At 46.9% G+C, this 25374-nt stretch overlaps 1 protein-coding gene across 1 annotated transcript in view; it reads left to right on the top strand.

The window, feature by feature from the left end:
• Positions 1–1141: 1141 nt before the first annotated feature.
• Positions 1142–25374, top strand: part of NIBAN2 (niban apoptosis regulator 2) — a 48847-nt gene continuing 24614 nt past the window's right edge. Inside the window, exons 1-2 of the mRNA XM_039327132.1 lie at positions 1142–1400; positions 24921–25051. Coding sequence (XP_039183066.1) covers positions 1346–1400; positions 24921–25051 — 186 coding nt within the window. The 5' untranslated portion in view covers positions 1142–1345. The remainder of the gene's footprint in view (positions 1401–24920; positions 25052–25374) is intronic.

The following is a 25374-nucleotide window of genomic DNA, read 5'->3' as shown; positions in this document are numbered from 1 at the left end:
GAGAAAAGTGTAGGGTAGAGGGGACAAAAAAAATATTAAAGCCCTGACTTCCGACTCTTTTTCCGCCTAGTAGAATAAGGTGATACAGGTGGACTCATGACCACGATTGAGCCCGTTTATGTTGTTAAGTGAGATGTTGGTTGTGGGTTTTGCCCCGTTTTATGACCTTTCTTGCCACCGTTGTTAAGTAAATCACAGTTGTTAGCTTGAGGAGGAGGAGGATTATTGTGGGGTCCTTGGTGCTCTCTGAGCTGGGTGGTTTTCTTGCAGACGTTTCATGACCCAACTAGGTGACATCATCAGGGCTAGAAGGGAATAAGGTTCTCTCTCTCTTTATATCAGTGGTTCTCAACCTGTGGGTCGGGACCCCATTTGGGGTCGAACGACCATTTCACGGAGGTCGCCAAACAACGCAGTCTACCATTTTTTCCGCCATTTCCCCCCCTTTTCCTTAGCTGTGCTACTCCCTTTTATTCTATTGGCTTTCGAAAGCCAATAGAATAGACTCTCTTGAATAGAGTCTAATTCTATTGGCTTTCAAAAGCCAATAGGAATTGTCCAGGCTGTCTCTGCCCTGCTGAGCCCGCCAAAAGTCCCATTCTGCAAACGGTGCTGCACCAGTTGAGTCGTCCTCGACTTACGACCGGTTGGGGGTCGCGGCATTAAAAAGGTTGAGAACCACTGCTTTATATGCAGTTCCTTCTAGCACAGATGTTGTTACCTAGTTGGCTTATGAAATGTCGGCAGGAAAACAACTAAGCTCACCAAGGCTCCCATCCTCCTCCTCCTCCTCCTCCTCCTCCTCCTCTCCACAAAGCCCACTCCCTTCTAGCACTGATGACAGCACCTAGTTGGGTCATGCAACATCCCCAAGAGAACAACCCAGCTCTGAGAGCACCGAGGAACCCCACAAATATTCCCCCTGAGTGGTATCCAGAAAAAGTGCAGAGCCTCGCCTGAACCAGGCTCCCTTCTCCTTCCAACTTCCACTCAAAACCACTCAGGGCAAGGGGGGGGGGAGGAGAAAAACTGCCTCACACACCCCAACCCTGCAAAAAAAAAAAAAAAATTAGGGAGGGAATCCCGCGCTGGAAAGGAAAGGCTTTAAAGCAGGGCAGAAAGGCGTGTCGGAGGAGGAGGAGAAGGAAGAAGCGAGCGAGCGAGTCAGGGAGCTGCGGGCGCCAGTGCGCACCGCCTCGCTGGCTCTTTCCCCTCCCTCTGGCTCGGCCCGGCCGCCCCATGGAGTGCATCGCCCGGCGGGGCCTTTCTCCTCTCCTCCTCTAGCCGAACAGCCTCTTCCTCCTCATCCTCTTCCTCCTCCTTCTCCTCCGCTCGCTGGGCCGCCATGGGCGACGTGATCTCGGCGCACCTGGACGAGAACCGGCGCCAGTTCATCGCAGGTGAGGCCAGGTGGAGGCGGTGGCACGGCCGGAGGTGGGTGGGGGCACCTCGGTGGCCCCAGCAACAGCACCGAGGATATTGAGTAGGGGGGCTGTTGCTGCTGTCTTGGGTGAGAAGAGGGGGCAGAGGGGTCCTTCCCGGGGAGGTAAGAGATTCAGCTGAATTGGGGAGGTTTTAGGGGGTCTGCAAAAGATTACTCTGGCTTTGGCAAAGCAGCAGAGCGGGGGGGGGGGGGCTTGTCAGCCTCCAGCCTGACAAGCCCCCCTCCCCACTTCCTGGGGGGAGTGGGTGGTTTGGCTTCCCGCTGCTGCTTTCTTCCTATTTTTCTGTCTTTTTGTCTTTTCTCTTTTTAATCAGTTCTGCGCGGAAGCGAGAAAGAACAGGAGTTAATCTTTCTTTGAAGGGGGGGGGGGGGAGAAAAAAAACCCACCGAAAGAGCAGGAAAGAACTCTCGTCTTTTCAGCCCCCGCGTGGATTCTCCTCCCCCTCCCCCAGGTTTTGGGTTGAGGATAGCTTCAGACCTGTAATTTTTTTGTTTGTTTGTTTCCAAAATTCTTGCTGGGTTTTTTTTTCCCCTTCCTCCCTCCCTCTTTTTTTCTTTTTTCTCCCTTTCTTTCCACGTTGCCATTCCTTTTTTTTTTTCGCCTCGTCCTCTGCTCTTCTCGCCTGGGAGGGAAGGGCAACGATCCGGAGTAGTTGAAGTTTGGGTGGGTGGGGAAAAGGCAGAAACAAACATTCGGAGTAACCCGCGATTGGAGACGAAAACGGGACTCTTTAGTTTTGGCCCGAATTCGCTCCGTTTCATTTCGGTTTGGCTTAAGGCAAGGGGAGGTCTGGCGTTTCCCAGGAGTTTTCCCAGTTGCAAATGGCCTCTGGAAATCCGGGAAGGGGGAAGCGTGAGCAGAGGTTGTTGTTGTTGTTGTTTTACTCGCGCGTAAATGCAAAAAGTTGGAGGGGGGTCTGTTCCCCTGCGCAAGGAAAGCTGTTGTGAGTCTTCTTCGCCCTTTTCGACAATCGCAAACTCTTGCTTCTCTCCTGTAAACAGAAGCGGCTGTTGGATGAAGGGAAGGGAAAAACAAATAAATCTTGTAAAAAAAACCACCGTTCTCTCCAAAGCTGATTTTTCTGGCTTCCTTTTTTTTGGGGGGGGGGGGGGTTATCCCATTTTTTTAAAAAAAATTTGTTTGTTTAATGGGTGGGGCAGAAAGCTGGAAAGAAGCTGAGGAGTGGCGAGACTGGGGTGGGAACTTGAACCCGGATCTGTTGCAGTTAATCACTTAGCTTCCTTTTTTATAAAAACAAAACAAAACAAAACAAAAAGTTTATTTGTTGAGCTTTGGAAGGAGGAAGGCGTAGGAAACTGTGCTGATCCCCTGCAGCTAGTCCCGACTTGCTGCCACAGCTGAGCCCACAAAGGCAGCCACAAAGTGAGTTTTTGCCCCGTTTTACGACCGTCCTGGCCTCCCTGGTTAAGCCAACCGCTACCGTTAAGTTAAGTTAAACGAATCTGCCCCCTCCCGTTGACTTTGCTTGCAGGAAAGTCCCAAAAAGGGAATCATGTGACCTCCCCACGATGCAGCGACGGTCATAAATATGAGTCAGTTGCAGGTTGGCCCATTTTGTGACCTTGCCGCTGTTGTTAAATGAATCGCTGCAGTTTTTAAAGTTAGTAACTCGGTCGTTCAGTGAATTTGCTTCCCCCGTTGACTTTGTTTGCAGGAAAGTCACAAAAGGGGAAACCATGTCACACACACACACACAACCCCAGATGCTGCGACCGTCGTAAATATGAGTCAGTTGCCAAGGGTCTGAACTGACCACAAGTTAAAAAAAAAAGGTCTTTTTTTCAGTGCTTTGAACTGTTGGAAGCCTTTTCCAACTTTTTCTGAATGTTGAGATGAGCTGGGCCTTTCTGTGGCTGGTTTGTGTGTGTGTGTGTGTGTGTGTGTGTGTGTGTGTTTAGCTAATGATGGGCTGAAATGCAGAGGTTTGCAGCTTTTGGTTCTCCCACGATAACCAAGCTGGGGGGGGGGGAGAAAGCTTCATCGGTTGGGTTTCTGCCTGTCTGCAGGGATCAGACGCCACTTTTGGGCGGGCGAATGCTTTTGAACATTTGAAGGGTGCATGAGTTCTGCTCGAGCATGGGGCTGGACTAGAAGACCTCCAAGGTCCCTTCCAGCTCTGTTCTATTCTAAATAGCTGTGGAGATTCTCAATCGTCCAGAGGATGGGTATATCCCAAAGATGCTTTTCCCAAAAAGCAACTTGATTTCCTTTTTGTTGTTGTTGCTTTTGTTTTGTGTTCCTTTCGTGAAAGCGTTTTTTTGCTTCTCCCCCAGGAGCTATTTCAGTTCTGCATTCTGCATTTAGGCTGCAAACTGTAAAACTGGGGAGAGGAAGAAGGAGGAAGGAGGCCCCCCATCCTCCTGAGACTGCCAGCCTCAGCGTATTGATGGGGCATCCTCCCTTGAAAATTAAGTCCTCGCTTTACAACTGCTCCTGTAGTGACTATTTGACATTACAACGGCTCCAGAAAAAAAAGGACTGACGATTGGTTTTCACCTTGCAGCATCCCCCGTGGCCACGGGATGCAAATTCAGCCCCTTGGCAACTGACTCAGACATACGACGGCTGCAGCGTCCCCCGGGATCACGTGATCCCCCCTTTTGGCCAAAGTCGAGGGGGAAGCCAGTTTTGCTTAACGCCCGTGCGACTCGCTTAACAACTGCAGTGAGATTCCCTTAACAGCCTTGGCGGGGGAGGTGGTAAAAAAAGGGGGCAAGCCTCACTTAATGACTGTCTGGCTTAGCAACAAAAATCTGGGGGTCTGCTGCGGTTCTAAATCGAGACCTTCCTGTTTATTTTTTTTATTCTTTTTCCCCCCTCCCCGTTGTGTTCTGTTTGGGAAAATCTCTCCGTACAAGTTTTTCTTTTTTTTTCTTTTTGAAAAAGAAAGGGGGAAAAAAAAATCCTCAGGCATTGCCACAAACATGTGATTCTTTTTTTTTTCCCCTCCTTCTCTTACACCCTGCCACACCTTGTTCCTTCTCTGGGCTGGCAGAAGGGAGGTTTAATCCTGGGTGGAGCTGAGCCTCGACTTTCAGCATTCCTCCCTGGCTATGGTCTCAGTCCAGAAAAGCTGAGAGTCCTTTTTATTACAAAAAATAAATAATAATAAAGTTGGAAGCTACCTCGGAGGTCATCTAGCCCAACCCCCTGCTCAGGCAGGAGACCCTATACCATTTCAGACAAAGGGCTGTCCAGTCTCTTCTTAAAAGCCATTTGTCTGAAATGGTATGGGAGGGAGGGAGAAGGAAAGAAAGGAGATGGGAAAAGAAAGGGAGGAAGGAAGGAAGGAAGGAAGGAAGGAAGGAAGGAAGGAAGGAAGGAAGGAGATGGGAAGAGAAAGAGAGGGAGGGAAGAGATGGGAAGAGAGGGAGGGAGGGAGCGAGAAAGGAGATGGGGAGAGGGAGGGAGAAAGGAAGGAAGGAAGGAAGGAAGAGAAAGGGAGGGAGGGAGGAAGGAGATGGGAAGGGAAAGGGAGGAAGGAAGGAAGGAAATGGGAAGAGGGAGGGAGGGAGAGGAAGGAAGGAAAGAAGGAAGGAGATAGGAAGAGAAAGGGAGGGAGGAAGGAGTTGGGGAGAGGGAGGGAAGAAGGAAGGAAGGAAGGAAGGAAATCAACCAACTTTGGACTCCAGCGTCCAAATTTTGATCGCCTGACCCCAGGAATGCTGCAGCCATCCTTAGTGTGAAAAACAGTCACAAGTCCACTAAACTAACGGCTGAAAATAAGAACACCCAGTGCACCAAGTCACAGGGGGACTTGTTTGGACATAACATTTTCGGTTGAATTCGGCCAAACGGGGGGGGGGGAGGGGGGTGCAGGGGCTGTTTGATGCAGACCGATTCTGCACAGCAGTCAAACCCAGGGGTGATTTTACCCATCTGTGCCAAGCTGGGTGTTTCCCTCTTAGATCCGGCCTGCGGGCGAAAAAAACCCCCCACGATCCTTCTCTGACTTTGGGAACTGTGGGAGAGTCTTGAGAAGGGTGGGGTCCCCGCCTAGCCAGGCAGTAATTTCTTTGGCTTCTGCACAATGGCGGTTTTGCACGTCCTGATTGTAGGCTGGGGAGAGAAATGGAAGTGAAAGGCCGGGCTAATTGCCTCTGTCAATTACTGACTTGATCTCAATGAGGCAGAAGGGTCAAAGAAGGGCTGGGCTTGTCTATATATCATCAGGGGGGTCTCGCCCTTCCTCTGCTCTCTCCCCTGATCGCCAGTTCCGTTCTCTGTCTTGTCTCTGTTAAAAACTTTCTTTTTCTTTCTGCATATGACATGGGGAAGGGTCCTTGGGCAACATAGGACTCGAACTGGGAACGGATTAGACCACCCAGGGTTTCCTCTGAGTGCATAAGATGTCGGCGTTGTCCCTTTGCAACTGCCTGTTATGCACAATTCTCTCTGCAACTCTTGTTCGTGGCAAGGCGCTTTATAGCTACTGCATGATACAGCGTCAAAGTTATGATTGTAAGTGCAACAATCAATTGCAAGTTGTAAGGAGAAGGAAGGGTGTCTTTGTAGGTACCAGTAGATTTATAGAATCCAGAAAACCAGAGTTGGAAGGGACCTCTGGAGGTCTTCTAGGCCAACCCCACCCTGCTCAGGCAGGAAACCTTAATACCATTCCAGACAAATAGTATTTTCTTCTTAAAAACCTCCAGTGTTGGAGCATTCACCGCTTCTGGAGGCAAGCAGTCCCACTGATTAATTCTTCTCACTGTCAGGAAGTTTCTCCTTAGTTCTAGGTTGCTTCTCTCCTTGATTAGTCTTGAAAACCTCCAGTTTTCCACAACTTCTGGAGAGGCAAGTGGTTCCACTGATGAATTGTCCTCACTGTCAGGAAGTTCCTGGTTCTGTTCAGAAGCTGAGCTGCATATAAGTGGAGTTCCTCCTCTCCAGACGTCTCCACTGCCAATTTTGCTGAACGTTGCAGCTGAAGGTTTGTGAGGATGACTCAAGCAGTGGAAGAAATGACTCGCTGGTTTAGTGGGAAAAGATTGGTCATTTGAGAATCTCCTGGTGTTTTTCTGAATCATTCTGTGCAAGAGGGCATTCTCTCTCTCTCTCTCTCTCCCTCCCACCCCCCCTTTCGAAGACCGCTCAGAGGACACATTTGCAAATTTTAATCCATCTTTATTCCATCGTTATTCCCTCTTTTATTCCACCAAACGCTGTGCGGTGGTGCAGTGGTTAGAAGGCGGTATTGCAGGCTAATTCTGCCAACTGTCAGCAGTTTGATCCCAACCGGCTGAAGGTTGACTCGGCCTTCCATCTTTCCGAGGTTGGTAAAATGAGGATCTAGATTGTTTGGGGCAAAATACCAATGCTGTAAACCACTTAGAGAGGGCTGTAAAAGCACAATGAAGCGGTATATAAATTTTAAGTGCTCTTGCTAGTGCTCTCACAAACCAGCCGATTTGCAAATGGCTTGTAAGCCTTTCCTTGTCCAGCAGTGTGGCTGGTGGCCACCTGACCCCTTGTCTTAATGAGGTCATGCAAATCAAGGATTGCTTAGTTAAACATTCCCAGATCTCAGATTGTGTCGTTCCCCCATAGGGTTGCCAGAAATCTGCTCTTTCTTCTTTAGCTTTTGGATTTATGCTTTTGCTCGCTACTTCTTCTCTTTCCTGCTCTTGTTCCGTGTCCAAACAAGCTCAGAGCCGGCATCTCATTAGAGAGCCTGATTTATCTGCCACTCTTCTTTGCGCATTGCGCTCAAGGGCGCACCTCAAAACGAAGGGTGGTGAACGGGAAGCGGAGAGCAGGTGGGTGATACCGCTGCCAATTTCAGGTGTCGCAATCTTGACTTGCAATTAATCTGTCATGCTTCAAGGAGAATTACTTATGAGATGCCCCTATAAAGCTGACTCCTGTTCTTGTCGGAAAGCACACGGCATATATACCCATATACTCACTCTAGGCCAGGGGTCTTCAAACTTGACCCTTGTATGACTGGTGGACTTCAACTCCCAGAATTCCTCAGTCAGGCACGCTGGCTGAGGAATTCTGGGAGTTGAAGTCCACAAGTCATCAAAGGGCCAAGTTTGAAGACCCCTGGCTTATATGATCCATGCTGGCTGAGGAATTCTGGGAGTTGAAGTCCACCAGTCATCAAAGGGTCAAGTTTGAAGACCCCTCTTCTTGGCAATTCGGTCTAAACGTTACTTGGCATCAAATCTTGCCTGAGAATCAAGCGCCTAATAATTGCACAGTCCAAGAAACCATGACTTATAGAATCTCTTTTTCTGGCTTCTTGCTTTTCGGAAACAGGGATTTTATCCACCAACCACTATTTCCTGATTTAAACCCTCAAGCAAATGGCCGTTTCCCACAGTGTCCAACTTTCCCCATGACTACGGTTGCGGCCGTGTGTGAACCATGACTTTGATAGAGGACCTTGAGCAATGGATGGTCAGTGCTATAGCTATGAAACCTTTAAAAATTACCAATTGGAATCTGGTTGACCAGTTGTCCATAAACCATAGTTTTCCCATTGTTTTTGCCTATGAAGTTGGTTTCTTTTGCATGCACTGGGCTCAACCACCCAGGGTTATGAATTTCAGATGGGTGGCCCTGCAAATCTTATAAATACAATAAATTAGGCTGAGTTGTCAGATGACTTGCTTAGAGTTTGGGGCGGTCTGTGAACCCAGCTGTGGTTTGCTCATGGTTAAGACAACTTCCGCATGGAACCTAATCAGTCATAGCCCATGACTGCTGTGTCCGTGCATTGTTTTAAATCATAATGTGGTTCATTTGGTTAGGATTTAGTATATTGTATCAACCCAGCCCTGAAATGTATGAATCATGGTCATGCTTGAACAGAATCCTGATATGTATAGCAACATTTTCTTGAGGAAGAAATTAACTCTGAAAACGTAGAGGCTTTGCAATGGCAAGTGTGATTTTTGTCTTCTGCTTGTAGTGTTTTTTTTCCCCTAACATTTCATCCCACATTCTTTTTTTTGATGGAATTTTACTTTACTTTCTTCAGCAGAATTGGCCCAATGTTTTTTACAAAAAAAAAAAAAACCATTAGGAAACTGGGGGCTGAAACAGTTGCAGGAATGGAGTATGTCTAGTCTAATGAGAAGAGGGACTAGGGGTGACATGATAGCAGCGTTATAATATTTCAGGAGCTGTCAAAAGAAGAATGGGTCAACCTATTTTCCAAAGCGCCTGAAGGCAGGACAAGAAGCAACGGATAGAAACTAACCAAGGAGAGAAGCAACCTGGAATTCAGGAGAAACTTCCTAACAGTGAGGACAATTAACCAGTGGAACAGCTTCCCACCAGAAGTTGTGGGTGCTTCATCATTGGAGGTTTTGAAGAAGAGACTGGACAGCCACTTGTCTCAAATGGCATAGTGTCTCCCGCCTGAGCAAGGGTTTGGACTAGAAGACCTCCAAGGTGCATTCCACCTCTGATCTGTTATTCTCCTGGATTTGCCTGGGAGATGATTGGTGAAGTTATTTTCCAAAGCTCATGAAGGCAGGAGAAGGAGCAACGGATGGAAACTAACCAAGGAGAGAAGCAACCTAGAACTAAGGACGAATTTCCTAACAGTGAGGACAATTAACCAGTGGAACAGCTTACCACCAGAAGTTGTGGGTGCTTCATCATTGGAGGTTTTAAAGAAAAGACTGGACAGCCACCTGTCTGAAATCGTCTGGGGTCTCCGGCTTGAGCAGGGGGTTGGACTAGACGATCTCCAAGGTCCCTTCCAACTCTGTTATTCCACTACAGGTTGCACCTCCTGCAACATGTCATGCATCTTCCTACACATATGATGAGAAGGACAAAATTCCCAGCTGTGGTTGAAGCTCTGCTTAAAAAAAAAAAAGAAGAAGAAGAATGGATTTCTTTTGCTTCTGTAAAAGCTGCCGCAGCTTTTTTTGTAAATGTCAAGCAGAATGTGTTCCAGGCTTACCCTTTAATCCATGAAGTTGGGAAAAGAACAGGCAGTCTTCCAGCCCATAAATGAGAGACGAGAGAGGTCCTTGGCTCATTTTGTGTTTACTAAAGGAAAAATGCGCACTTGCCACTATTTTGTTGAATTTTATTTTACGGCTGTCGTTCTGTTTTCATGCCTCGAATCGCCCCCGTAGTGTTCCCTTCGCATTTGGACCCCCAGCTGTTGGTGAACCCAGCTGTGCAAACTCTTGACTTATGGCGTAGCAAAGTGGGCTGATCCTAACCAGGTCTTCGCTGTTTGGTCATGCCAGTTGGGCCTTCCCTAAATGGAGGCCACCCACCCCCCAAGTTTGGGGTTTACTGTGCTTACACGAATCAAGTCGGTGGCTTTCTCCCATTTCCCAAGAGCAATGGAACCGAATAACAGAAGAGGAAGAAGAAGAAGAAGAGGAGGAGGAGGAGGAGGAGGAGGAGGAGGAGGAGGAGGAGGAGAAGCAGGAGTAGGAGGAGGAGTGGAAGAAAGTGAAGGTGAAGAAGAAGAAGAAGAAGAAGAAGAAGAAGAAGAAGAAGAAGAAGAAGAAGAAGAAGAAGAAGAAGAAGAAGAAGAAGAAGAAGAAGAAGAAGAAGAAGAAGAAGAAGAAGAAGAAGAAGAAGAAGAAGAAGAAGAAGAAGAGGGGACCCTGGAGGTCTTCTAGTCCATCCCCCTGCAGAAAACCCTCTACCATTTCAGACAAACGGTTACCCGATCTCTTTCCTGGTTATCAAATCTAGAGGTTTGAGTGACCCTAGCTAGGAAAACTGATAAGAAAAAAAAAATGGATGAAGATTATTTCAAGAGCTTTCTCGCCTGACTATGCTGGCCAGGTTGGGGCATATCAACATCCAGGGCATTTCAAAGAGATCTCTGTGCATTGCCAAGTCGCAAGGCTTGTGTTGACTCCTCTTGGTAGCTTCAAAGGCCCTGTTTGGAAGGCTTTTCCCAACCCTCCACCCCCCCTTCTGCCCTCCTTCTCACCCTCCCTCTCTCTCTTTCCCAGCTCAATCCTTAGCATTGTGAAGGGCTGATGGGCTCGTTGCCACCTGCTGGATATGGCTTCAGACTTTGTCTCTTACAAAGGGCATGGGTGAGGATTTCTGGGAGGGAAACACTGTCTTTTTTGTCCCACCCTGTGAGATGGATTCTCCCAGCCTTTCCCCTTTGGATCCAGCCAGACGCCCTCCCTTTGCTACAGTCAGAGGATGAAATAATTATGGGGTATTTTTTTTTTGCTCGTACATGGTCTCCTTTTCAAGAAAGCCATGTAAGAGGATGCTTCAGTTCTTTCTTAACCTGCTCGTTTTGGCCGGGCTCCACTTCCGTTGTCTGCTTTTGAGGCCAATGGCGACGCCATCAATTCATGACGGTTGGCTAAGATTCCCTACCGGTTGAGGGAGCTAGCTTGGTCTAGGCCAAGGGTCTTCAAACTTGGCCCTTTGATGACTGGTGGACTTCAACTCCCAGAATTTCTCAGCCAGGTACGCCTGCTAAGGAATTCTGGGAGTTGAAGTCCACCAGTCATCAAAGGGCCAAGTCTGAAGACCCCCTGGTCTAGGCTAATGAAGAGAAGGATTGGGGGGGGGGGGACAGGATAGCAATCTTCCAATATTTGAGGGGATGTCCCAGGGAATAAGGGGATTGACTTATTCTCTAGGGCAGAGGTCCCCCAACCTTTTGGGCACCAGGGACCGGTTCCATGGAGAGAGGTTTTTCCGTGGACCGGAGAGTGTGTGGTTTTGTGTGCTGCCTGCATCCCACGGATGGGGCTTTGCTTGTTTGTGTGGACCAGTTGCTGGCATGCCGTGGCCCGGTACCGGTCCATGGACCAGGACTTGGGGACCCCTGCTCTAGGGCACCAGGACAAAAGTAACAGGTTGAAGATCATTAAAGAGAGATCCAACGTAGAATTAAGCAGAAATCTCACCGTGAGAACGATTAATCAGTGGAACAGCTTCCCTCCCAGAGTTGAGGGTGTTCCATCACTGGACGCTTTCAAAATAAACCAGACACCCATTTGGCTGGGATGGTGTACGATATAGAATGAGCAGGGGGCTGGACTAGAAGACCTCCAAGGTCCCTTCTCAGGATTCTCGAGATTCCTGCTTTGAGCAAGGGTTGGTCTAGAAGACCTCTAAGGTCCTTCAAGCCCCATGAGTCTGTGTTCTCTATATTCTACTCAAGTATGTTCTTGCATGGTTGAAATCAGGTCAGGGAGGGGGAGAGAGAGAGAGAGAGAGAGAGAGGGAAAGAAGGAAAGAAAGAAAGAAAGAAAAAGAAAGAAAGAAAGAAAGAAAGAGAATGTCAATTCATCTCCATTTTTAATTTAATTCCTTTCGGCATTGGTTCCTGGCCAAGTCATCCAAAGGATTTAGTAAGAGTCCCGTTTATGTCTTGTGGTTGCTAACACCAAGAAAATCTTTTTGTGGAAAGGATGCAATAGTTCTGCAAGTCTCTCTCTCAAGCCTGTGGAACCCATGGCCACTTATTGCCACTAGTCTCTCTCTTCAGAGATGTTGGAACTCCTAGAAATAAATGGAGACAGAGAAGATATTCATGAAGGATTCAGTTGGGTTCTTGGTGACGTGGTGCGAAAATGGACATTGAGCGAGCAGAGACTATTTCTAGGAAAATATTTTTCTCAGGAAAGTGAGGAGCAAACAGCAGGAGCCAGCTACATTCTTCTCCCTGGCCATCACCCTGTTTCTGCCTTAGTCTAACACATGAATGCAGCCTCTGTGGTCTAGCACGATGGAGGACTCTGGAGTTCAGAGCCACGTGGTTCCTTCAACCAATTATTGCTAAAGCAAACCATGGCTGAACTGGTGGCAGTCCCGATTCTCTCGTTTATAACTTGCCAACTTGATGACCATCATAGGAGGCATTTCCACATTCCTGCATGCAGTTTCCTAGAGATGTTGGTGGCTCCTCTGCACAGGGGAGACACACAAGCCATCTGCCTGATATTGTGATGTCTTCATACTTTATTTTGTAGATAGCCAGGCTTGCTAGCTTGCTCAAATCTACGATTAACAAGTGAAGTTCATGTTACATCTATTGCTTGAAAAGACAGGTAGGCAGAAAATAGAAGGGGATTCTAAGAATAGAATAGAATAGAATAGAATAGAATAGAATAGAATAGAATAGAATAGAATAGAATAGAATAGAATAGAATAGAATAGAATAGAATATTGGAATAGAATATTGGAATAGAATATTGGAATAGAATAGAATATTGGAATAGAATAGAGCAGAGCAGAGCAGAACAGATCAGAACAGAATAGAATAGAATAGAATAGAATGGAATGGAATGGAATAGAATAGAATAGAATAGAATAGAATAGAATAGAATAGAATAGAATAGAATAGCATTAACCTTGCGATCTCTCAAGCTTCCTCCTTCCGTTATATATTCAAGATGGACAATATTTAATATTTATTTGCTACGTACATGTAGGGATGTGGGTCTATACATATGTTGTTCATAGTATGTTTAGATGTGTGTCATGTATATGTTTCACTTTGAGAGCGGGCAACTAAATTTCATTTTTGATGTGTGCCATTGTGCCCACAGTATAAAAATGACAATAAAGGTTATCTTATCTCTTATCTTAGAATAGAATAGGATAGGATAGGATAGAATAGAATAGAATAACAGAGTTTGAAGGGACCTTGGAGGTCTTCTAGTCCAACCCCTTGCTCAGGCAGGAGACCCTATACCGTTTCAGACAAATGGCTGTCCAGTCTCTTCTTAAAAGCTTCCAGTGTTGGTGCATTCACCGCTTCTGAAGAGCGAATTGTTTCACTGGTTAATTATTCTGAGTGTCAGGAAATTTCTCCTTAGTTCTAGGTTGCTTCTCTCTTTGTTCAGTTTCCCTCCGTTGCTTCTCATCCTGCCTTCAGGCGCTTTGGAGAATGGCTCGTCCCCCTCTTCATTGGGGCAGCTGCTGGAATATTGGAACGCCCCTCTCTGTGTCGCTGTTCCTTCTTTTCATTAAACGCCACCTGACGCCCAGCAACTCTGGACCATTTACAAACTGTGAAAGGCATTCAAAAACAAGTCGCAATACCAAAGAAGCCGACAAAAACAACACAACGGAACAGAGGTGGCCAAGAAAAAACAAACCCAGGGACAAGGAAAAGGAAGGAAGGAAAGGAACGTTTTAATTGTTCTTGCACATAACCTGGGCACAGAGCCACACAGTCACAATCTTTCCAAATACCCGTCGGGTGGGGGCTGGTGTTTAAGATCTGGTAGGGGGAGAGTCTCCTTCCAGCTGCTTGTCTAGAGAAGGCTCGCTTCCAGGGTCCCAACTGATAATAACAGAATGACAGAGTTGGAAGGGACCTTGGAGGTCTTCTAGTCCAGCCCGCTGCTCAAGCGGGAGACTCTACCCCCTTTCAGACAAAGGGCTGCCCAGTTTCTTTTTGAAAGCCTCCAATGATGGAGCTTCTGATGGCAAGCCGGTCCACGGGTTGATTCTTCTCTCTGTCGGGGAAATTTCTCAACTGAAGGATCCTGGAGCACCCCAAGCCTGCCAGATGGAACCAGTCGGGCAGATGCGATAAGAGGCCGGCTTCACAGCTACACCACACTGATGTTGGCTGGGTGAATGCTATCAAGACCTGTTTGAGTTGCAGCTGCCAGAGATAATTCTTAAGTGCTTTGGCTAAGGCAGAGCATTCTTTTCCCACAGATCTCCATCAAGGGTGGCTCTGATCCATGACTCCACCAGCCGAAAGCTTGACGTTCACCTCCTCTATTGCTCAATTTATTCCTGTACAGAGCTATCTCTCCCTCTCTCCCTCTCTCCCTCTTTTCCTCCTCCCTCCCTCTCTTTCTGTCCCTCCCTCTCCCTCTTTCTTTACCTCCCTCCTTCCTTCCCTTCTTCCTTCCTTTCTTCCTTCCCTTTCTTTCTTTCTTTCTTTCTTTCTTTCTTTCTTTCTTTCTTTCTTTCTCTCTCTCTTCCTGCCTCCCATGCTCCCTCCCTCCCTCTTCCTCTTTCTTTCTCTTCCTCCCTCCCACCCTCCCTCTCTCTCTCTCTCCCATCCCCTCTCCCTCTTTCTTTCTCTCCCTTCCTTCCTCCCTCTCTCTCCCTCCCTCTCTCCCCACCTCCATCTTTCTTTCTTTCTTTCTTTCTTTCTTTCTCTCCCTGCCTCCCACCCTCCCCCCCCTCTCTCTCTCCCATCCCCTCTCCCTCTTTCTTTCTCTCCCTTCCTTCCTCCCTCTCTCTCCCTCCCTCCCCACCTCCATCTTTCTTTCTTTCTTTCTCTCCCTGCCTCCCACCCTTCCTCCCTCCTCTCTCTCTCTCTCTCCTTCCCTCTCTTTCTCTCTCTTCCCCCCTCCTCCCCACCCCCCAAATGGAGCTGCTGAAACACAAAGGAACAGGGATCATCAGGCTTATTTGCAGGGGTGTGAAATGAACTTTGTGGGAAGGGGCTTTAAAAAAAAATGGGGATGCCGCAGTGGCCACAAGTGGGAAAGACCGTCCTAACAGCACTTTTTCCAGCACGGTTGTAACTTCAAATCGTCACTAAATGAATGTCTGTAAGTCAAGGACTATTTCCCTGGCCTTCTGTTGAGTTCTTCTCAGCTGGGAAGCAGTGGAACCTGTCTTAGAAGCAGCGAGGAGGAAGAGGATACATCAGAGAGAGAGAACCTGCTTCAACTCTGCAGGCAAATGGAAGGGCTGGCTGTTGACTCACACTGTGCTTTGGTGGTGCTGAACGCAATCCAAAAACACTGCAGTGTTTACAACGCGGAGGCAATTTAGGGAAGACACGCCACTGTCCGGAGTGGCTCTACACCTTTGGAGAGCTACACGTTCCCCACCCCTGTCCTAAACATCAGCTCAAGCTGGTGAGGAAGAAGGTCTAATTGTAGGGGCGGTATGTGTAATTTTTTTTCTCCCAGGCTGCTGTGCTAATGTTGTAGCCTGCTCAGGGGAAATATCCTGACAAATCCTGTTTGGCAGGAAATGCCAAGCATTCCAGCATCTTTGGTTATCCCAATTTCTGACAAACATGGGCAGTCTTGGAAAGCCCAGGGAGATGGAGACCATGAGCGTATGGGGTTGTGTAGGTCAACCAAAACATCAGCCCCACAAGTCTGGACACAGTCAAGGACGTTCATTTCTTTTTGCAAAAGGAATTTGGATGGGTGGCTTTGCTTTAGTTCAGCGTTTGGGTCTAGACCTTCACGGCCTCCATAGCGTGGTTTATAGATTATGCACATAGTTGAAACTACTGACCTGTGACTGCACATGGCCGCCAAAGGTATAGAGTGTAGCCTTTGTAATACAGTCAAAGCAAGGGCTGCCACAAAGAAGAAGGGGGTCAAAGTCTTCTCCAAAGCACCTGAAGGCAGGAGAAGAAGCAACGGATGGAAACTAAGCAAGGAGAGAAGCAACCTAGAACTAAGGAGAAACTTCCTGACAGTTAGAACAATTAACCAGTGGAACAACCTGCCTCCAGAAGCGGTGAATGCTCCAATACTGAAAGTTTTTAAGAAAAGATTGGACAAGCATTTGTCTGAAATGGTATAGGGTTTCCTGCCTGAGCAGGGGGTTGGACTAGAAGACCTCCAAGGTCCCTTCCAACTCTGTGGTTCTGTTCTATTCTGTTTTATTCCGATATCTGGGTTGGTCATCTCTTCGGAGATCTTGGTCAGGATTTGAGAAAGCACGAAGGCGCGGTGATGTGAAGAATGGTGGTGAAGAATGTTATTATAACTCTGTTATTCCGCTATCTTTTTGCCTTCTTGAATTGAGAGCTTCCCTCCAGCTGAGCCAAGAATCAAAGTTGGTCATATCCCAGTGGCATTCGGGAATCCACCCACGTCATTAATAAATGCTGTGCTTAATGAAACATCCATCAGTAAAATTCAAGCTCTGGAAGATCCCCCTTGGGATCTGTACAACTGAAAGATGCTTTCTTATCTCAGGAGAACTTTTCAATTGTCCAGGTCACCCAGTGAGCAATTTTTGGGTTGATCCATCAATTTTGAGACACGGGGAAGGGATCTTGTGCCGAATCGCACCAATGGTTATCTACCTAGTGTTGTTAACACTGACAGTCAACCTCCGCCATTTTGAATGAAGACAGGGCAAGTTGATTAAAGAATTGAGACTGGATGTTTCCAAACTATATTCCTGGTGAGCAGGATCCAAAATCTTCTCCCAAACCTCCAACACAGGAATTGGAAGCCTTATTTCTGAAAGTTTGTGGCTGGGTTGGTTATCTCTTCGGAGATCTTGGTCAGGATTTGAGAAAGCATGGAGGCATCAGGGACGCTGGACAATTAGTACTCTCAGTGACTCATAAAAGGTGTGGCTGGGAGGTGGAACAGAGGATGAGCTGACCACACTCCTGTCAAACAGGTTGTCTTGGGTGTCTTTATCTGGCCCGTAGTTTCATGCATTGCCCTGGGCCATTTGCAATGCTGAGAACAAACCACGTGCTTGGTTTTCTTTCAGAACTAGCATTGTGGGTAGGGTTGAGCCTCTGGTTTAGATATTTATATTATTCGGAATAATAAGAATAATCTTAAGAGACATGGTGGCACAATGGTTAGAATGCAGTATTGCTGGCTAACTGTGCCCACTGCCAGGTGTTTGATCCTGACCGGCTCAAGGTTGACTCAGCCTTTCATCCAAGCTTAGAGAGCACCAAGGACTCCTGATAGATAGATAGATGGATGGATAGACAGGCAGACAGACAGACAGACAGACAGACAGACAGATAGATAGATAGATAGATGGGAGATACAAAGGATGAATGGATAAAAGACATGGATGGATGGATAATTGAATAGATTAGATGGATGGATGGACAGATGGACGGACGGACAGACGCCTTGCCTGAGTGGTTTGTGGCTTCTCCATTACTAGAAGTTTTCAAAAACAGACTGGGCAACCATTTGGTAGAAGCTCTCCTGCCTTGCTCAGGAGGCTGGACTAGAAGACCTCTGAGATCCAGCTTTACAATTCTACCTTCCGAGAGATCGTCCTGCAGTGAAATTGGAAGCCGAGTCTGAATGTGCAGCGGGCATTGTGCTCTGGGGGAAGAGGCACCTGTTGTTCACCCTCTTGGAGAATCAGATTGAAACCGGCCTCTGGAGCCCAGCGTGGACTGGTACACTGCCTCCTCTGTTGTTTGCTCAGGGAAGTTGTGCAGAAAGGGCTTTTTTTGTGCTTTTTGTGTTTGTCCCAAGATGGAAACCTGCTTCCGGCTACCCATAAAACTGTTGATGTGTATCAACTGAAGGATTAGGGTGGGGATAATGGGCTTTGCTTAATGTGTTTGTGCGTGCCTTAAGGAGGGAACCTCAACGGTTTACAGAATAGCCAGTGTCTGGCCTATTTCTTACTGCTTCCTAGTTTCCACTGAAGCAGAGTTGATTGCCGTTGGATTGCAACCTGGTTAATCATTGATTAAAGTTGCAGATTAACTACCACTTTGGGGATGGTGAGGGGGGGGGGATGACGCTCAACCGCTTTCCTAGTTGGGGAAAAAAATTGCCTACAGTGCAAAATAATAATAATAAAGTTGGAAGGGACCTTGGAGGTCATCTAGTCCAATCTCCTTCTCAGGCAGGAAACCCTATACCATTTCGGACAAATAAAAGGCAGTTTTTATTTTGTACCCTTCCTGGGTTTTCTTTTTCCTGTGGATCAAACGGGGGGGGGGAGGTGATGGATAGATTTGCACATGCCCCACGATCCTCTCACCAAAGACGTAAGCCTTCCCCTTCATTCTTGGACAATGTCCACCCAGGTCTTCTTCTCCTTTGAGCAAACGACATCTGATGAACAGCTTCTCTTTCATCCCATTAAAACAAGACCGGAAGAGGGAAACAATGGCAGACAATAATGGGCTAAAAATAAAAACACGCTAAAAATAATTGCTTTAAAAAACAACACCCAGCACGGCTGGTTTTACACCAACCTTCCCCCCCCCCTCTCTAGAATTTGAAGTACAGTCAGTCCTCAATTTACAACAGTTCATTTAGTGACTGCTTGAAGTTAAAACAGCCCTGGAAAAAAGGGACTTAGGACCAGTTTTCACACTTACGACCCCATGGTCACCTCATCAAAATTTAGACCCTTGGCAACTGACTTGTCTTTATGACTAGGGGTGACATGATAGCTGTCTTCCAAAATCTCAGGGGCTGCCACAAAGAGGAGGGGGTCAAGCTGTTCTCCAAAGCCCCAGAAGAAGGCAGGACAAGAAGCAACGGATGGAAACTAATCCAGGAGAGAAGCAACCTAGAGCTAAGGAGAAACTTCCTGACAGAACAATTAACCAGTGGAACCACCTGCCTCCAGAAGCGGTGAATGCTCCAACACTGGAAGTTTTGAAGAAGAGACTGTTCTCACACCAGGTCCAGTATTGTTACGTCTGTCTAAACTCTCATACACGTTCCTCCCCCCAGCATCATCTACTCTAAAAGTAAAACATAAGAAGAAAATGATCGCATCTCTAACTGTTGTCAAAGCAAACATCTGAGGTTAGCAGTGTTGACACCTACTCCCTGCCTCATCTTTTTTAAAATGGTTCTGTTGATATTGGAAACAGAGTCATCCCCGCTGTAAGAATAAACAAAAGGGTGTGGAGTAAATTTGGGGGTGCGGACAATAATTACCGCTGGTTTGTAAATTTTAATGGGGCACATTATTCAGCGCAGAACTGGAGCCTTCATTTGATTTGAAATGCAACTGTGAATAAATTGATTTTAATTTCGGTCGCCTGTTCCCCATTATTCTTTGCGGTTGTGTTTCTCAACCTTGGTAGCTTTAGGATGGATGGACCACACCTCCCAGAATGCCTCAGAGGTTCGGCTGGAGAATTCTGGGAGTTGAAGTCCACACGCTGCTTTGGAGAGCACCTCCGCCTGCTGCGCCGGTCCACTTGACCTGGCCTTGGTCTCTCTCCTCCTGGGGAGGTGGGGAGAAGTGTAGTGTCAGACAAGTAGGACAAATTGCCACGTAGTCGTTTGAAGTGCTAATTAGGTCCTGTCTCATTGAAGAAGACAGACTTGAAATAAGAATAATGGGTAGTAAAGAATGTAAGTGGGATTGTTTTTCTAAGCAGGTGGATCTGTATTGTACAGAATGTCCCTCCCTCCCTCCCTCCCTTCCTTCCTTCCTTCCTTGTTTAACAGCACCTCAAAATTACAGAATTTGTCAGACTTTGTCCTCTCTCCCTTGTTCAAGTGTACCTCAAAATTGTAGAATTTGTGGACTTTGTCCTTCCTTCCCTACCTTCCTTCCTTCCTTCCTTCCTTCCTTCCTTCCTTCCTTCCTACCTACCTACCTACCTACCTACCTACCTACCTACCTACCTCAAAATTATAGACTTTGTTAGGCTTTATCCTTCCTTCCTTCCTTCCTTCCTTCCTTCCTTCCTTCCTTCCTTCCTTCCTTCCTTCCTTCCTTCCTTCCTTCCATCTGTCCGTGCCTCATCTCTGATCTATTTTGCTCAATCCTGCCCTGGCCGTTCCTTAGCTCTCCTATTAACCACGATCTGTTGTCTCACCTAAGCTCTGTTCTGATTCTACCTTTTGCCCCCTTCTGACAAGCAAAGCCAGATTCACTGAACAGCCGTGTGACTAATTTAAGAAAAGTCATAAAACGGGGCAAAACTCACTTCACCGTCTCACTTAGCAACAGAAATGTTGAGAGGACTGCCTGTATTGCAAAATCATTGATCTGGTTTCGCTGGTGGAAACTTTGGAGAGGAAGGATGATAGTTTTGGCCTACAGCAAGACGCTAATCTTGGCTTAAAGCAAAGTGAAAAAACATTCTAGACTCCTGACAGTCCCAGGTCAAGGACTTGTCACATCTGACAACGTCTTAGCCTGGTTTTTGTCAGCTAAGACAGGGGTTTTAGGCTGCTGCAACCCGTGGGATTTAGCTGTCATCCACTCTGCAATGACCAACTTCATCAGTGGGTTTGCAGCTAAGAGGAAACCTCAACCTCTTGGATGCAAAACGGAATTTAATTTTTTTTTTAAAAAAAGTAATAATAATACAGAGCTTGAAAATAAACCCAGGGTTGCAGCAAAGAGACCCAAGAATGTAAAAGCAATCAAGTCCCCCAAATTAGCCATTTTGCCTCTGTTTGGTTTTGTTTGCAAGGCTGAGTTTAAAAGCCATCCATCCTGTCATTGGCAAGCCTGGGGGAGGCCGCTTTTATTAAGCAGTGAAATGAATGGGGGGGAGCAAAAGGAACTGTTTTTTGGGGGGGGGGAGAGAATAATCCATATTGGTTTAATATCGTGGAAGTTTTGCAGGGCGAAAAGGCAAACGTCTGCATTTTCTAGAGCTCTCCCATCAGGCAAGCTGGCTAAAATCTTGATTGGGGCTGGGGAAAACGTGGGGGAAAATGCCAGTATGGTCAAACAAAATAATAATAAGTAGTGTTTTCTTTTAAGGAAGAGGAAAGTTTTAAAATCTTTTATCTTGATGAACAGTTCTCGGAAATGGCATATCGTTTGGGGAAACCTTTTGAGAGTTGGTTAATAGAGATTGGGGGAAAATGGGTTCTCCCCTTCATTTTTCTTAGATCTGGAGCCTAATCTATCACCACCAGAAAGTTAGATAGCCCCCCTTTTTTTCCTTCATCTCTTGCTTCTTTCTAGCAGATCAGCTGATTGCATTGTAGTGCCTCAGTTTCTGTTTAAAGAGTGCGTTCATTTTCACGTGACTGTTCTTTTTTTGAAAGAGGGAGAGGGAGAGAGAGAAGGAGGGAGGGAGAGACAGAGAAAGAGAGGGAGAAGGAGGGAAGAAGGGGATGGAGAGAGACAGAGAGAGAGGGAGAAGGAGGGAGGGAGGGGAAGGAGAGGGAGAAGGAGGGCGGAATGGAGAGGAGAGGAGAGGGAGGGAGGGGAAGGAGAGAGAGAGGGAGAAGGAGGGAGGGATGGAGAGGGAGGGAGAAGGAGGGAGGGAGGGAGGGGAAGGAGAGAGGGAGAAGGAGGGCAGAATGGAGAGGAGAGGGAGGGAGAGGGAGGGAGGGGAAGGAGAGAGACAGAGAGGGAGAAGGAGGGAAGAAGAGGAGAGGGAGGGAGAAGGAGGGAGGGATGGAGAAGGAAGGAAGGATAGAGAGGAGAGGGAGGGAGAAGGAGAGAGAGACAGAGAGAGAGAGGGAGAACGAGGGAGGGGGAGGAGAGAGAGAAAGAGAGAAGATGGCGGCTGTTTTTCCCCTTCAATTGGTAACCTCCCCTCTTTGGCAAAACCTGCTAGCCAAGTTCTGAGGTGTTGAAATTTCGGAGGCCTACTCTTGGAAAGAACAGGGAAGAAAGTTGCCGCAGCTTGCAACTTGATTTGCCTAGAAAATCTTGACAAGGGGTCCTCCTTTGGATTGGAGGAATGAGTTGCACCAGCTCTCCTGCCTTCTGACCTGGAATGTCTCACATTGCCCTTTGCAGTATTTTCCCATATATTATTGTCGGAGTCCAAATAACAGTCGAAATATTGGGTCTATCACAAGAGAAACACAAGTTTTGAGATTAGAAAGCGCCAATCTCTGCCATTTAAGCAAACAAACCTCCGATGCCAAATTTATTATAATGGATTGGGCGGACCAGGTTGACTTAGCCTTAAAGTACCACGCTTGCAGATATATCTGCATACATTTCTGGTCCATAGTTCTGCCATTAGCTCATATCACCCCGGGGTGCTTTAATTCAGCTGCAGGGGAAATAGCAAAGTCCGAGAGGCCTACAAACTTCCTCGTTCTTTACAACTTTTCAGATATTAATCCATTTATGCTGGCCAGGGAACACCCATTCCGAGATGGCTTTCTCTGCATGCTTTGCAGGTTTTTTTTTTTTTTTTTTTTTTTTGAGTTAGGAATTCGTGGGGGTGGGTGGGTTTGGTGGCGTTGGCAGGAGTGACTAAGCAGGAGCTGGAATCCCTGCAAGCAGAAGTGGCCCCTGGAGAACCGCGATGACTTCACATCTGCGTGTGTGCCTGTGAGGGCTGTTTGCACCCAGGGTATGTGGCCTGTCTTCTCTGCATGTTGTGAACTATGGCTCCCAGCACCTAGTCGCCGAGAGTCAATCCTTTGCCATGCCGTGGTTTGAGGCTTGCGAACTGTGTCTGTCTTATCGTGGAATATTTCCCAGTGTCTCTTTTACACCCGGGCTGATTTCCGAGTTTAGGGATACTTCCACACTGACTCTCCACCTCTCTATAATTCTCCATCCTTCCTGCTTGTTCCTAGGTCTAACTGAGAAAGCAGACAGCTGGAGAGCAATTTGGGCAAGGCAAGGCATTAACAGATACCACCATGAGGTCCTTGCTGCTCTCTGACCGTTTCCTTAGCCGTTTCCTTAGCCGACTAGGTAACATCAGGAGTGGAGGAGAGTGGAGGAAAAGAAGAAGAAGAAGAAGACGAGGAGGAGGAGGAGGAGGAGGAGGAAAGAAGAACTGCCCAAGAAAAATGCCTCTTGGACCTTGAATTGTGATGTCCTTGGGGCTCTCTGAGCTTGGTGGTTTTCTTGCAGATGTTTATCAAACTAGACAACTTCATCAGTGATAGAAGGGAGAGACAGCACTCCCTTCTAGCACTGATGATGTCACCTAGTTGGGTCATGAAACGTCTGCAAGGAAACCACCAAGCTCTGAGAGCACCAAGGACCCCACTGTCCTCCTCCTCCTCCTCTCTGCAAACGCCACTCCCTTCTAGCACTGATGATGTTACCTAGTTTGGTAATGCAACGTTTGCAAGAAAACCACCAAGCTCAGAGGGCACCAAGAGCCCCACAGTCGTCTTCCTCCTCCTCCTCCTCCATCATTCCACAAACCCCCTTCTAGCACTGATGATGTTACCTAGTTGGGTCATGAAATGTCTGCAAGAGAACCACCCAGCTCAGAGAGCACTGAGGACCCCACAGTTCAATCCAGAGCTATAAATCTTCTATCAGTGTACATGCCTCCATTTGACTAAATGCAAAAATGCTCCGTTCCACCTAGAATTTCTGTAACATTGTCTTCTCCTCGGATCGAGATTTCAAAAGCCACATTTCTATCATCTAATTAGTAAGGAAAACCCCGGCTCTCTTTCCCTGTCTGGTGCTCCTCTTGAAAGCAATAAAGAAGAGGGGAATTCCCACTGGGAATAGAGAAATAAGGGGGTTAGCCATGCGCCATTCCCTCACTTTAACTTTGCATTGCTGCCCAGAAAGCAGCGCTTAAGAGGAAACATCCCACTGGGTTGTGCAATATCACACAAGCTGAGCAAGTGACACAGTGTCTGCCTTTACGTTCTGTTAACAAGCTGCTTTTTTTCTCTGGGGAGTTTCTGCTGTGGCTGTTTCCATGGCTGTGGATTTTATTGTATTGATGAGTCTAGAATGCCTTTCCAGATCTGTTGTTATTCCCCGATGTGTAGCCTGGGGCAATTGGCATCTGGAACCACATCTGTAAGAAAAGGAATCTTAGCTTAGAACTGGAGGGACTTGGTTGAAATGTGCACTCTGCCAATTGGTAACCATGATCAACTGACTTGCATTATTTTTGCCTAGGCACTGCTGCTGTTAGAGTGAAGTCTATATTATATATATTATCCTGTTGGAAAAAAGGGCTGGTTAATGATAAGCGTCAAGTTTCTCTTTGGCCAAATTCAATTTCTAGTAATATCTGTAAGCGAAGAGCAGACTGAATTGGATGGTGGAGTTAAACATGTCATCACTTAAGAGTCCTTATGTTGCCACAAACGATTCAAGTCCAGTCCCCTTGAGTTCTGTTTGCCCTTATCTGGTGCCAGTTTAATACTGACCATAATTGACTAGATTCTTCTATATAGGCTTGAATCTATGCTGCAACTTAACATAGGGTTACGGATCCTTTGCACCTGAAAATACCCATGTTGCTTTCTTGGCATCGTACCAAAGTAATTTGCTGCTATTTTTTCCTTCTTTTTTGACTTCCCAATCAAGACAGTAACCCTAAGGTTTCATGAAGGATTTGTTTTTCTAGAGAAAAGAAATACTGGGGGGGGGGGAACATGATAGCAGCCTTCCAGTATTTGAGAGGTTGCGACAAAGAGGAGGGGATCAATTTATTTTCCAAAGCACCAGAAGGCAAGACAAGAAGCAATGGATGGAAACTAATCCAGGAGAGAAGCAACCTGGAATTAAGGAGAAACTTCCTAACAGTGAGGACAATTAACCAGTGGAAGAGCTTGCCTCCAGAAATCGTGGGCGCTTCATCACTGGAGGTTTTTAAGAAAGGACTGGACAGCCATTTGTCTGAAATGGTCTAGGCTTGGATCTCCTGCTTGAGCAGGGGGTTGGACTAGAAGACCTCCAAGGTCCCTTCCAGTTCTGTTTTGATTGATTGATTGATTGATTGTCGGTCTTTCTTCCAGTTACTGGTCAAGTCTGAGCTTGCTTGGCTTCCAATTCTAGACAAGGGTGGCCAGACTTGGTTAGACTAGTGTGTGTGACTTAAACGTTGACCTTAGACTTCTGCCCCTTCTCACATAGATTTTCCTTCTCCGTTTGCAGGGAAGACAGACAAGATCCTCACGGAGTTTAGCCACTTCTACCAGGAACAATATGGCATTGCCCTGTTTAACAGCGTCCGCTTTGAGATTGAAGGGGGAACTAGTCCACAAGCCCAACTATTGCATCGCAAGGTAAGTCAGACATTGACACAACCTGGGGCAAAAGGATTCTTCTTCTTCTTCTTCTTCTTCTTCTTCTTCTTCTTCTTCTTCTTCTTCTTCTTCTTCTTCTTCTTCTTCTTCTTCTTCTTCTTCTTCTTCTTCTTCTTCTTCTTCTCCTCCTCCTCCTCCTCCTCCTCCTCCTCCTCCTCCTCCTCCTCCTCCTCCTCCTTCTTGGTTTCTCAGGGAAGTCCTCAGGTAGAGAAGGAAGGGCTTGGATGAGTCCCAAGTCTTGTCATTGGGAAGGGAGGTGATCGTGTCTTTCCGATAACGATCAGAGACATTGTCCCGAGGGT

The sequence above is a fragment of the Crotalus tigris genome, unplaced genomic scaffold (genome assembly GCF_016545835.1).
Source record: "Crotalus tigris isolate CLP2741 ecotype Arizona unplaced genomic scaffold, ASM1654583v1 scf7180000024350.909852, whole genome shotgun sequence".
NCBI classification, from domain to species: domain Eukaryota; kingdom Metazoa; phylum Chordata; class Lepidosauria; order Squamata; family Viperidae; genus Crotalus; species Crotalus tigris.
The sequence above is the reverse complement of the archived record's forward strand: the minus strand, read 5'-3'. Positions and strand labels throughout refer to the sequence as shown.